The sequence below is a fragment of the Grampus griseus genome (assembly GCF_964374135.1).
Source record: "Grampus griseus genome assembly, chromosome: 13".
NCBI lineage: Eukaryota > Metazoa > Chordata > Mammalia > Artiodactyla > Delphinidae > Grampus > Grampus griseus.
The window spans coordinates 17,681,481-17,696,432 of NC_139007.1; the positions used below are offsets into that span (position 1 = coordinate 17,681,481).

General features: G+C 39.8%; 1 protein-coding gene across 2 annotated transcripts in view; it reads right to left on the minus strand.

Annotated features, from left to right (window-relative positions):
- ME1 (malic enzyme 1) overlaps positions 1-14,651 on the minus strand; it is a 192,965-nt gene extending 178,314 nt beyond the window's left edge. For both annotated transcript variants that reach the window (XM_082668816.1, XM_082668815.1), the window contains exon 1: positions 14,495-14,651. In XM_082668816.1, the coding sequence (XP_082524942.1) occupies positions 14,495-14,572 (78 nt within the window). In that variant the 5' untranslated portion in view covers positions 14,573-14,651. The remainder of the gene's footprint in view (positions 1-14,494) is intronic.
- Positions 14,652-14,952: the final 301 nt, after the last annotated feature.

The window sequence follows — 14,952 nt, forward strand, 5'->3', positions numbered from 1 at the left end:
GAAAATTAATAAGGAAACACAAACTTTAAATGACACAATAGACCAGACAGATTTAATTGATATTTATAGGACACTCCTTCCAAAAACAGCAGATTACACTTTCTTCTCAAGTACACAGGGAACGTTCTCCAGGATAGACCACATCTTCGGTCACAAATCAAGTCTCAGTAAATTTAAGAAAACCGAAATCATATCAAGCGTCTTTTCTGACCACAACACTATGAGATTAGAAATCAATTACAGGGAAAACAACGTAAAAAACACAAACACATGGAGGCTAAACAATATGTTACTAAATAACCAAGAGATCACTGAGGAAATCAAAAGGAAAAAAAAATACCTAGAGACAAATGACAAGGAAAACACAATGCTCCAAAACCTATGGGATGCAGCAAAAGCAGTTCTAAGAGGGAAGTCTATAGCAATACAATCCTACCTCAAGGAACAAGAAACATATCAAATTAACAATCTAACCTTACACCTAAGGAACTTGAGAAACAAGAACAAAGAAAACCCAAAGTTAGTAGAAGGAAAGAAATCATAAAGATCAGAGGAGAAATAAATGAAATAGAAACAAAGAAAACAGTAGCAAAGATCAATAAAACTAAAAGATGGTTCTTTGAGAAGATAAACAAAATTGATAAACCATTAGCCAGACTCATCAAGAAAAAGAGGGAGAGGACTCAAATCAATAAAATTAGAAATGAAAAAGAAGTAGTTACGACACTGCAGAAATACAAAGCATCCTAAGAGACTCCTACAAGCAACTCTATGCCAATAAAATGGACAACCTGGAAGAAATGGACAAATTCTTAGAAAGGGATAACCTTCCAAGACTGACCCAGGAAGACATAGAAAATATGAACAGACCAATCAAAAATAATGAAATTGAAACTGTGATTAAAAATCTTCCAACAGGGCTTCCCTGGTGGTGCAGTGGTTGAGAGTTTGCCTGCCAATGCAGGGAACACGGGTTCGTGCCCCAGTCCGGGAAGGTCCCACATGCCACGGAGTGGCATGAACCATGAAGGCCCGTGAACCATGGCTGTTGAGCCTATGCATCCGGAGTCTGTGCTCCGCAACGGGAGAGGCCACAACAGTGAGAGGCCCGCGTACTGAAAAAAAAAAAAATCTTCCAACAAACAGAAGTCCAGGACCAGATGGCTTCACAGGTGAATTCTATCAAACATTTAGAGAAGAGCTAATACCCATGCTTCTCAAACTCTTCCAAAGAATTGCAGAGGAAGGAACACTCCTAAACTCATTCTATGAGGCCACCATCAATCTCCCTGATACCAAAACCAGACAAAGATACTACAAGAAAAGAAAATAATAGAACAATATCACTCATGAATATAGATGCAAAAATCCTCAACAAAATACTAGCAAACAGAATCCAACAACACTTTAAAAGGATCATACACCATGATCAAGTGGGATTTATCCCAGGGATGCAAGGATTCTTCAATATATGCAATTTAATCACTGTGATACACCATATTAACAAATTGAAGAAGAAAGACCATATGATCATCTCAATAGATGCAGAAAAAGCTTTTTGAAAAATTCAACACCCATTTATGCTAAAAACTCTCCAGAAAGTGGGCATAGAGGGAACCTACCTCAACATAATAAAGGCCATATACGACAAACCCACAGCAAACCTCATCCTCAATGGTGAAAAACAAAGCATTTTCTCTAAGATCAGGAACAAGACAAGGATGTCCACTCTCACCACTATTATTCAACATAGTTTTGGAAGTCCTAGCCACGGCAATCAGAGAAGAAAAAGAAATAAAAGGAATACAAATTGGAAAAGAAGAAGTAAAACTGTCACTGTTTGAAGATGACATGATACTATACATCGAGAATCCTAAAGATGCCACCAGAAAACTACTAGAGCTAATCAATGAATTTGGTGAAGTTGCAGGATACAAAATCAATGCACAGAAATCTCTTGCATTCCTATACACTAATGATGAAAAATCTGAAAGAGAAATTAAGGAAACACTCCCATTTACCATTGCAACAAAAAGAATAAAATACCTAGGAAAAAACCTACCTAGGGAGACAAAAGACCTGTATGCAGAAAACTATAAGACACTGATGAAAGAAATTAAAGATGATACCAACAGATGGAGAGATACACCATGTTCTTGGATTGGAAGAATCAATATTGTGAAAGTGACTATACTACCCAAAGCAATCTATAGATTCAATGCAATCCCTATCAAATTACCAATGGCATTTTTTACAGAACTAGAAGAAAAAATCTTAAAATTTGTATGGAGACAGAAAAGACCCCAAATAGCCAATGCAGTCTTGAGGAGAAAAAACAGAGCTGGAGGAATGAGACTCCCTGACTTCAGACTACACTACAAGGCTATAGTAATCAAGACAATATGGTACTGGCACAAAAACAGAAATATAGATCAATGGAACAGGATAGAAAGCCCAGAGACAAACCCATGCCCCTTGGTCAACTAATCTATGACAAAGGAGGGAAGGATATACAACGGAGAAAACACAGTCTCTTCAATAAGTGGTGCTGGGAAAACTGGACAGCTACATGTAAAAGAATGAAATTAGAATACTCCCTAACACCACACACAAAAATAAACTCAAAATGGATTCGAGACCTAAATGTAAGACCAGACACTATAAAACTCTTAGAGGAAAACATAGGAAGAACACTCTTCGACATAAATCACAGCAATACCTTTTTTGATCCACCTCCTAGAGTAATGGAAATAAAAACAAAAATAAACAAATGGGACCTAATGAAACAAAAGTTTTTTTCACAGCAAAGGAAACTACAAACAAGACAAAAAGACAACCCTCAGAATAGGAGAAAATATTTGCAAATGAATCAATGGACAAACGATTAATCTCAAAATATATAAGCAGCTCAGGCAGCCCAATAATAAAAAAACAAACAACCCAATCCAAAAATGGGCAGACGACCTAAATAGACATTTTTCCAAAGAAGACATACAGATGGCCAAGAAGCACATGAAAAGCTGCTCAACATCACTAACTATTACAGAAATGCAAATCAAAACTATAATGAGGTTATCACCTCACACCAGTCAGAATGGGCATCATCAGAAAATCTACAAACAACAAATGCTGGTGAGGGTGTGGAGAAATGGGAACCCTCTTGCACTGTTGGTGGGAATGTAAATTGTTACAACCACTGTGGAGAACAGTATGAAGTATGAAGGTTCCTTAAAAAACTAAAAATAGAATTACCGTATGATCCAGCAATCCCACCACTGGGCATATACCCAGAGAAAACCATAATTCAAAAGGACACATGCACCCCAATGTTCACTGCAGCACTACTTACAATAGCCAGGTCATGGAAGCAACCTAAATTCCCATCGACATACGAATGGATAAAGAAGATATGGTACATATATACAATGGAATATTACCCAGCCATAAAAAGGAATGAAATTGGGTCATTTGTAGAGACCTGGATGGATCTAGAGACTGTCATACAGAGTGAAGTAAGTCAGAAAGAGAAAAACAAATATTGTATATGAACACATATATGTGGAACCTAGAAAAATGGTACAGATGAACCAGTTTGCAGGGCAGAAATTGAGACACAGATGTAGAGAACAAATGTATGCACATCAAGAGGGTAAAGTGGCGGGGTGGTGGTAGTGGTAGTGTGATGAATTGGGAGACTGGGATAGACATGTATACACTGATGTGTATAAAATGGATGACTAATAAGAACCTGCTGTATAAAAAAAATAAAATTCAAAGAAAATAGAAAATATCCTTCAGAAATGAAAATGAAATAAAGCCATTCTCAGAGGAAGGAAAAAGAGGACAACTGGTCTCCAGCAAAATGCTCTAAAAGAAATGCTAAAGGAAATCCTTTAAGTGGAAGGGAAATGATACCTAAGGAAAACCTGAAATATCAGGAATAAAAGAAGAGTAACAGGAACATTAAATATCTCAGTAACTATAATAGATTGTCCTTTCCCTCTTAAACTCTTTAAAACATGTATCACAATTAAAATCAAAAGTTATAAACATTACATTATCACATCAAAAATTTTTTTCATACAAATCAAAGCAAAAAAACAAAGAATCTGATTAAAAAAAAAAAAAAACAGGCAGAAGATCTGAACGGACACTTTTCCAAAGAAGACATACAGATGGACAACAGGCACACAGGAGAGTGCTCAACATCGCTAATCATCAGGAAAATGCAAATCAAAACCACAGTGAGATATCACCTCACACCTGTTAGAATGGCTATTATCAAAAAGACAAGAAATAACAAGTGTCAGCAGGGATGTGGAAAAAAGTGAATCCTTGTGCACTGTTAGTACAAGTGAAATTGGTGCAGCCACTATGGAAAACAGTAGGGAGGTTCTTCCCCAATTTAAAAATACAGCTACCATATGCAGAAACTCCACTTCTTGGTATTTATCTCAAGAACACAAAACACTAACTCAAAAGGATATATGCACCGCCTGTTCACTGCAGCATTATTTACAATAGCCAAGATAAGGAAACAACCTAAGTGTCCATCAATGGATGAATGGATAAAGAAAGCGTGGTGTAAATATTTACAATGGAATATTATTCAGCCATAAAAAGAAATAAATCTTGCCATTTGCAGTAAGCTGGATGGACCTTCAGGGCATTATGCTAAAGAGAAGTAAGGCAGACAGAGAAAGACAAATACTGTATGATCTCACTTATATGTGAAATCAAAAAACAAAACACAACAAAACAAAGAGAGACGAGCTCACAGATACAGAGAACACATTGGTGGTTGCCAGAGGTAGGGAATAAGGAATGGGCAAAATGAGTGAAGGGGGTCAAAAGGTACAAACTCCCAGCTATAAAATAAGTAAGTCCTGGGGATGTAATGTACAGCAAGGTGACTGTGGTTAGTAACACTGTATTGCATATTGGGATGCTAAGAGAGTAGATCTTAAAAGTTCTCATCACAAGAAAAAAATTTTTGCAACTACGTACAATGATGGATGTTAACTAGACCTATTGTGATCATTTCACAATATATACAAATATTGAATCATTATGTTTTACACCTGAAACTGTATCAATTGTCAATTATATCTCAATTTTTAAAATACTATGTAATACACATATGAAGATGTAAGTGGATGTAAAATATATAACACCTACAACATAAACAGAGGAACACAGTGAGACCGATATGATGGTAAGATTTCTACACTCCAATTAAGTGGCAAAATGTTCATTTTAAGTAGATTGTGAAAAGTTATGTATATCATAATTTCCATAGCAACTAATAAAGAAGACTATACAAAGAGATATTGTCAAAAACTCAATAGAGGACTTCACTGGTGGCACAGTGGTTAAGAATCTGCCTGCCAATGCAGGGGACATGGGTTGGAGCCCTGGTCCAGGAAGATCCCACATGCTGCGGAGCAACTAAGCCCGTACGCCACAACTACTGAGCCTGTGCTCTAGAGCCCATGAGCCACAACTACTGAGCCCACGTGCCACAACTACTGAAGCCCACACACCTAGAGCCCATGCTCCACAAGAGAATCCCCTGCTCACCGCAACTAGAGAAAGCCCACATGCAGCAACGAAGACCCAACACAGCCAAAAATAAATACATAAATAAATTTATTAAAAAAAAAACTCAATAGAGAAATTACAAGGGAATAATAAAAATATTCAAATAATACACAAGAAGGCAGGAAAGGAGAAACAGAAGAATAAAAAACAGAGAGAACAAACAGACACCTAATAATAAAATTCTGGACAAAAATCCAAACATGAATAATTACATGAAGTGTGAATGGTCTAAACACAGAAACTAAAAGACAGATATTGTCAGAAACTGGCAACGGCTACAAGCAAAACTGACTAATTAGATAGATCATTACTGCTGTGAAGATCCATGAAATGTCAACCTTAACCTCTGACTCTACAAGTACAATTTCCAGCTCTTCCTTTTGTCATTAGGTCTTTCTAATCAGTAATATCTCTGTTATTTACTAAGCTTTCTTATTTTCCCAATTTCTCAACTGAATATTCTCATGATTTGGAAAAACATAAATTTCCTGAGAAATTTGAGGAAGAAATTACTGTACGGAAACAGTTTCTCCCCCCTATGATGTGTCCTGCACTGAGAGAGATCAGTTGAAGCCTTCTAGCGTTAGTATCTTTTTTATTTCTCTTTGCATTTCCTATACTGTCGTTTTTATGAAGGTACCTGCTGTGTTATCTGGTGCATAGACATTCATTACATGTATAACTTCATTCAGAATTGTACCTTTCAGCATTATGTATTTTGTCTCATTTAATGCTTTTTCTTTTTTTTAAAATAAATTTATTTATTTACTTATTTATTGCTGGCTGCGTTGGGTCTTCATTGCTGTACGCAGGCTTTCTCTGAGGTGAGCAGGGGCTACTCTTCCTTGTGGTGCGCGGGCTTCACATTGCGGTGGCTTCGCTCGTGGAGCACAGGCTCTAGGCACACGGGCTTCCGTAGTTGTGGCACACAGGCTCAGCAGTTGTGGCTCGCGGGCTCTTGAATGCAGGCTCAGTAGTTGTGGTGCACGGGCTTAGTTGCTCCGTGGCATGTGGGATCTTCCCAGACCAGGGCTCGAACCTGGTACCTCTGCACTGGCAGGCAGATTCTTAATCGCTGCGCAACCAGGGAAGTCCTGATCATGTAATGCTTTTTGACATGATGTCTACATTGTCTGATGTCAGGATAACCCTGATTTCTTGCTGTTTGTACTTTCTCATATCTTTATTTTTAGCCTTTCTGTAACATTTTGTTCTCAATGTATTTCTCATATTCAGCATAGCTTACCTGTGCTTTGTGAAACAATCTGAAAATAATTTTATTAGAGTTAATCTTCATTCATATTTATTCATAATGACTAATTTGTTTGCTCTCAATTCTGTCATATTATTATGATATAGTTAACATATGTAAAAATTAAATATAAGCAAGATTTTGAATAAGTAAAAAGTTTAAAGGCCCATAAAAATGCTCACTAACCAAGTTTCAATTTCTTATTGGCTCTGGGTACATAAGTAAGGACACTGTTTGGCTTACTAACCAGACCTGCCAATATTAGTTACAACAATAACATTCTCATAGTTTCAAGATTATTGGTTTAAGACATACCTCAGTTTGGACAGGTAGATGGAAAAACAAAAGGAGGCTGGGCCAGTACTGCCAAGACAAACTCAAACTTCATATACAACACTAAGACACAGAACAGAAAGTCACTCTGCAATAATCCTCCCAGGCACATAAATGCACTACTTAAGCAACAGAGCAGATTTTTTTTTAACTCGAATTTTAAAATGGATTAAATGGATTGTGATTCATTAATGAATCACAACCAACATTTTTAAAAAATTGAAATGGGATAGTACTAGAGTGTGCTATACACAGCAAGTATTGTATTATAAAATTGTTTCAATTACATAAATGTGTTAGTTTGCTAAAGGTGCCATAACGAAGTACCCCGCTGGGTGGCTAAAACAACAGAATTCATTTTCTCACAGTTTCTCTCATTGACTTGTAGATGCCTATCTTCTCCCACTGTCTTCACACTGACTTTCCTGTGTATGTGTCCTGATCTCCTCTTCTTATAAGGACATCAGTCATGTTGGATTAGGGCCCACCCTAAAGACCTGATTTTAATTTAATTACCTCTTTAAAGGCCTTATCTCCAAATATGGTTAAATACAGAGAGACTGGGGTTAGAACGTCAGCATATGATTTCGGGGAGGACACAATTCAGCCTATAACAATGTGTTTACACATATATTATGTATGTATATATACAATGTCTCACAATCAAAAAAATTTTTAAATATCTTAGAGGACTCTGAATAGATGTTTTAAATGTATTTTAATATATTGCAAGCTTAAGGGGCTCAGCCTTAATTTTTTTTTTTTTTTTTTTTTTTGCAGTACGCAGGCCTCTCACTGTTGTGGCCTCTCTCGTTGCGGAGCACAGGCTCCGGACGCACAGGCTCAGCGGCCATGGCTCACGGGCCCAGCCGCTCCGCGGCATGTGGGATCTTCCCGGACCGGGGCACGAACCCGCGTCCCCTGCATCAGCAGGCGGACTCTCAACCACTGCGCCACCAGGGAAGCCCAGCCTTAATATTTTAATGGAGTCTTAGGCCTCCTTCAGTCTCCAGATCGTCACGTCTTAGTGAGACAGTTTAGAATTTAACTACTGCAGGGATACTCATAATGTATTCCTGATGTAATTCATAGAACCATGTTCCTGTGAACATGAAAGTACTTTTGCTGATGTTCTTACTCAACCAATACTTATTTAAAAAAAAAAAATTAGTGTTTTAGGTCTAGGGTTTATTAGCATAGAAACTCTAATAGTTACATTTCCATGTTTTAGAGAACATTATCAATTACTATATTGACTTCCCAAACTACCAGATTAAACTACAGAAATTTAAAGGCATAGTGTCTCTCCCCTGTCTTTAATCCCAAAGGCCTCAAGTATCTGAAACCAGTTTAGTTGATGGCTAACTTAGATATATCTTCAGGGCCTGAGGAAAAATACTGATGTTTTAAATTCTCTAAATTCATTTAAGGCAACATTAATCCTCTGTTTTATAGTGTACTATATTACATACACGAAGCTACAGACAGGTAAAATTAATATATAAGCCATAAAATATTTTAAATAGCACTTTAAGAATACAAACAACCAAACTTTATATTTAGGCCCCATGCCTAAGAAAATTTCTTAATAATTTAGCTTAGAAACATTCCCAGCTTAGTCCTCCTGAATTATAACATGTCTGCTGATCAATTCTGGGTCCATACACTATCAACAAGTTTGTTGAGTTGGCTCAGTAACATAAAATAAATAATGATGTAATGAATAGACCAAATCAGGCCACTTGGAGTCTGTAACAGTATTTGGTCATGTCAATTTTGAAAGCCATTGGAAAACGGTCCATATACCTGTTTTGTCAGAGTAGCTGATTACTTCCAAAGTCAAACAGATTAAAGGCTGGTTTCACACCACTGGAACTTTTAAATTCCATATCTTTGCATTTCACTGCTCTCACCTCAGCAATTTTAACTCCCCAGGGCATACCTCTACCTTTCTTTCACACTTCCAAGCCTTCACACACTTTGAGCAGAGTACTGAGAAGCAAAAAGCTTTCCTTGTTCTTTGTCTTCACAAAGACATTTTTTAACCTACACCTGGCATTCTGTGAAAATCTATGAAAGACTGCAAAGGACATGTGATCTCAGTCAGGCTCACTTATATGAATCTGAGAGTAAAATGTCCATCTCTCTCTCCCAGAGAGAAAGTATAGTTTTATTTTTTACTATGACACTCATAAATTTAATAGGTCACACAATCATGTTTGATTTGTTAAATCAAAAATTCAAGAGAAGGGGGTAAAAACTACATAAAAAATAAGTACTTCATAACCGTTCCAGCTATGAGTTCAGATTCTCTATATAAAAATATTATCATATCAATAATTAGTTGTAGTAATAAAAAACCTGTTTTATAATATATGTCAGAAAAAACTAATATACACTCTTTAATATCTGAGGGAAGAGGTAAAACAAATCGTATTTCAAATGGAAATGTAAGTACATTCAAAGCAGGAATCTTATTCATTGCTATATCCCCTGCACCCAGAATATTACCTAGCATATAGTGGATTCTGAATATTTGTTAAAATTTGAAAAAGATAAATAAATGAAATCATCATTCTATTTTATAAAGACAATAACTGAAGCCAGTTAAGAAAATCTCACTCAAAATCTCACAACTGCTAATGAAAAGAATTGTGACTTGGACTCATTTCTTCTAGACACAAAGTCTTAGAGGGTTCATTCCATTATTTCGCATTTTCCACACTTGCCCGAAAGTCTGAAGGACATCAGAACACAAAATGAAAAATCTCAAACCTATTCCTCTCTTCAACATTTTCTGTACTCCACACCACCAGTTCTCAAATCAAATTCATCTTTCTACCCATTAGAGCACCGCATTGTTTGGTTTTGTACTATCCTGCATTACCAAGACAATAGACAAATATGGAGGCGTATGGCTGAACACTTCATTACAATGGGCTTCACATCAGTGGGATTCCACGTTAAATAATGTATCAGTTTATCATATTGCTGAGGCAACTCCAGAGAACTGTACTAGGTGAAAACTTTTTGAATGATTCATTCTGGTATAGTTTACACTGAAGAAAAAGGGGGGGTTTAAAGTAACTTTCCTTCATAGTCATCAGCCTTGTTTCTCTCTTTTTTTCCCTACAACACATTCAGCTCATTAGGTCTTGACATATCAAGACAAACATCTACAAAAGCACTTGCCCAGAAGCTCATTTCTCACATTTAAAAGTTAATAAGCTGGGCTTCCCTGGTGGCGCAGTGGTTGAGAGTCCGTCTGCCGATGCAGGGGACACGGGTTCGTACCCCGGTCCGGGAAGATCCCACATGCCGCAGAGCGGCTGGGCCCGTGGGCCATGGCCGCTGGGCCTGCGCGTCCGGAGCCTGTGCTCCGCAGCGGGAGAGGCCACAGCGGTGAGAGGCCCGCATACCACACACACACACACAAAAAAAAACAAGTAATTTGGGCTGTGAACAGAAAGATACTGAATCTCATAAGTGTGACGTAGAAATGCTTCTCCAAATGCTATGATGAAATCCTACCTGCAATGATGTATACTTGAGTATACAAACAGTAAGAACCAGACATGAATTATTACAAATGAAGAAAGATTCTATTTCTCTAACGTTTTTAAAATTCTTTATTATTTTTATTTTTGGCTGTGCCACACAGCTTGGGGGATCTTAGTTCCCCGACAAAGGGACGAGGAACTGAACCCAGGCTCTCGGCACTGAAAGCACAGTCCTAACCACTGGACTGCCAGGGAATTCCCTTAAATTCTTTATTTTTTAATTCAGATCACATCTACTGTTTACCTCAATTTGTACCAAGATTAAACACCTCCCAAAGCTTATCCAGCAAATAATTAAAATTTCATGGTCAGGCTTAAACCAAATTCCACCTTTTCTGACTACATGCCATTATACAATACAATGGTATATGGAGTCAACTGAGCTTTAGACTTCAATGTGAATTTACTTACAAGAAATTACATTAAAGAGGAGAAATGTCTTAGAATAACGCTCAAACTACCACTTTAAAAGCCACCTGCTTTAAAAGCTGAGTTCTGTTTGGAAGACCAAAAAAAAGAATGTTTTAACATGGCTCATTTCTCCATTAAATAAACATTTATTTAATGTTAAATGAGCAAAATTATGTACTAAGGATTATGATTCCTATGGCAATCTAAATCAAATAAGAAAAAAATACAATGCAGTAAATACCAAATGACATGTTACAACGGAATACATAAAAAAGAGGTGTTAAGTAATGTTAATAGGACTAAAATAATTAGGAAAGTCTTCCCCAAAGAGATCATTATTAAATCAACTAATGACATTTTCATTGTAGGAATTCCGCACAGACAAAAAGGCAAGCACTAAGTAAGACATTCAGCAAATATATTTTAAGTGGAAGGCTAAATTGGGGACCTAATGAGATAAATGTGGAGAAGACAGTAGACCTAACTGACAGATTGATTTTACATTCAATGTAATAGGAAATAATATCATACTAAAAATACTTGGATAACAGAAGAGCAACATGAATAAAATGCTAATTGATGAAGATATTTCTTTCATACCTACACATAGGACAGACTATAATACTGAAAATAAAACCAGGAAAACTGTGCCAGTTACCCAAAGGTAAGGTGATGAAGGTCTGTGTGACAGTGGCTGAAGAAGACTTAGTGTAGCCAGGTGACAGGCTGAGGGGTTATAGGGGGAAAGATCTACTAGTTTCTTTGCAGCCAAGGTTACCACAAAAATCAAGAAAAATTTCTGGGCTACTGGAAAACTTAAAGGCCCAGAGGTCTTCAGAGAAGCGCCCATCAAGAAGATCCCACAACTATAGTTTCAGCGGTACATATGAGGATGTTCTGTGACTTCCATGAGGTACCGCAGAACTGTCTTAGGACTGAACAAGAAGAGTAAAGCTTATTCCATTAATCACTCCAAAGCTGGCCACCTGGATTTTAAATCCAATTTGATACTATGCAGACAATAAAGTTCAGTTACAAAGTCAAAACACATGTTCTTAACACATTCAGTACCACACCTTAATGCCTTTGGTGGAAGATCTCTGTTATATTATTATTCTTAAGCGGAAATTAACCCTTACTCGTGAACAGGAGTTAAAAGGATTTCAAGAGCATAAATTCTTTTCTTTTTTTAACATCTTTACTGGAGTATAATTGCTTTACAGTGCTGTGTTAGTTTCTGCTGTATAACAAAGTGAATCAGCTATATGCATACGTATACTCCTTATCCCACCCCTGTAGATGGTCGCAAAGCACCCTGCTGATCTCCCTGTGCCATGCAGCTGCTTCCTACTAGCTATTTTACATTTGGTAGTGTATATATGTCAGTGCCACTCTCTCACTTCGTCCCAGCTTACCCTTCCCCCTCCCCGTGTCCTCAAGTCCATTCTCTGTGTCTGTCTTTATTCCTGTCCTTGCCCCTAGGTTCTGCAGAATCTTTTTTTTTTTTAAGCTTCCATATATATGTATGTGTGTGTGTGTGTGTGTGTGTGTGTGTGTGTGTGTGTGTGTGTGTGTGTGTTAGCCTACGGTATTTGTTTTTCTCTTTCTGACTTGCTTCACTCCATATGACAGATTGTAGGTCCATCCACCTCACTACAAATAACTCAATTTCGCTTCCTTTTATGGCTGAGTAATATTCCATTGTATTCCACATCTTCTTCATCCATTCATCCGATGATGGACACTTAGGTTGCTTCCATGTCCTGGTTATTGTAAATTGTGCTGCAGTGAACACTGTGGTACAGGACTCTTATTAAATTCTTGATGTAAACAGTAAAGGCATAATGACTCTTGCTCAGGGATTGCCTATTCCATCAACCCCTTGAAACAGACACCCTGGCCCCTGACTGGAGGAAATTCAAACAGGTTATACCACTCACGTGGTTCTTTTTAAGGGGCAACCCATTATTTGGTCATAAATTACAGCAGGCAGGTACACCTGAAAGTCAGAAATTGTTTTGTCACATCAAATTTTCCCTTTTTTTCCTACTGCAAATAGGCCCCAACCTGCAGAATAATAAAAAGGAAGTATAAAATCAAACTAGCAATTAAAATCACTGAGGAAAATATAGGTAGGAAATATTTAAAATTTCATAATGCTTTATGACCAGAAATACTGAATAATCATAGATAAGTAAAAGTTGCCTGTCACCACAAAAATCAAAAAGAACTCACAGGAGCTATAGTTTGTTAAATCAAATAAGTCACAAGTCTTTAAGCCATTAATAATGATTAACAAATCACCGGCACCATGTTGGGGGAGGGGGACGCGGAGGTCCAGTTCTTGATGAAAAGAAGCGTCTGGTAGAGAGCCCCAAATGACCCAACAGGCCTCTGTGCTGATTGATGGCATTTTCCATGTACTAAAGGAAATGTCAAAAAGCACACCCTTAAACAAAAGAACAATTCAGAGACAAATCCTGGCGATAAAATAAATGTGACTGCTAAGTATCTCGTCAGGAAATTGATACACTCCGAGGTGTTTTCCATTTGAGAGAAATCTTAGGTATTTACATCACCAGTGAAGAAAAATGAAATGTTAGGAAGATCTGAAAAAGGGTCTCTTGCACTGTATTCCCCTTTTCATAAAAAAAAGGAGGAGTCCTAAAAAATAAAATTTTTCCAGGCCAGGTTCAAAGACATAGAACGGCTTTACCCACAGTCCCACGTCTGGGGCAGGGATTCTGCGCCGGGCCACACCAGGGCCCCGAGGCAGAAGCCACCCACCACGAATTCCCAGCCTCTCAACCGCGTCCCTCCAGAAACCGAGAGGCCTTGACTTTCCGGTTGCTCACGTGACCCCACTCAGAACGCGTTTCTAGCCGAGCTGGGGCCGTAGGGCCACCTCGCTGCACGGCAGCCTCCAGTGATGGGCACCCTGAGTGCGCCCCGTACGTGCGTGGCACATCGAGGCCGAGCTGGCAGCCCACCTGCTACCTTCACAGGCACACTCCAGTCACGCACTTCGCTGCCACTACTTTCTTTGCCTCGGCTCCCGCTTTCGGAGAAGCCAAGCGGTATTTAAACAAGTTACGTCCCCTCCGTGCCCCGAACAAGATGCCCAGGCGCGGAGCCACAACACCCCTTCCCATCACGCTCCCGGGGACCGACCCCCACGGGCGGCCCCTCCGTTCGCCCCGCGCCCAGGCTCTCGGGGGCCGCTCCGGCGGGGCGGCATCCCGGGGGCGCGGGCGGAAGGGCTAAGCGGCGTCCGCTGCGCCGCCGGGGGGCCTGCCCGTGACCTTGACCGAGACCGAGGGGGAGCCGGCGGGCTTACCTTGTTGAGATGGGGGCTCCGGGTCACGGCGTAGCCGCGCTGGGGGGTGTGTCGGCGGCCGGGGGCTTGGGGCTGCATGGCGGGCGGCGCGCGGGGTCGGCGGGGTCGGGTCTGGCCGGGTCGGGCGGCTGATGCTGCCGGGACGCCCGAGCTGACTGTGGCGGCGGCGGCGGCGGCGGCGGCGGCGCTGGGGAAGGGCCGGCGGTCGAGGGCGGGCGTGGGTGGGAGAGAGGCGGTGGACGCGGCGGGAGGGGCCGGCGAGGAGCCCGTGTCCACAGCCCGGCAGCCTGCGAGAAGCGCTGAGTCATGGCTGGGGGAGAGGCGAGCGGCGAGCAAGGAGGAGGGGGAGGAAGGGCGAGGCCCGGGCGGTGCCGCTCCCTTCCACGCCCAGGTCCCCGCTCGCCATCGGTTTAGAGGCGCAACCGTCCCAGCCCATCGCTGCGTGGGACGTGGCTCGG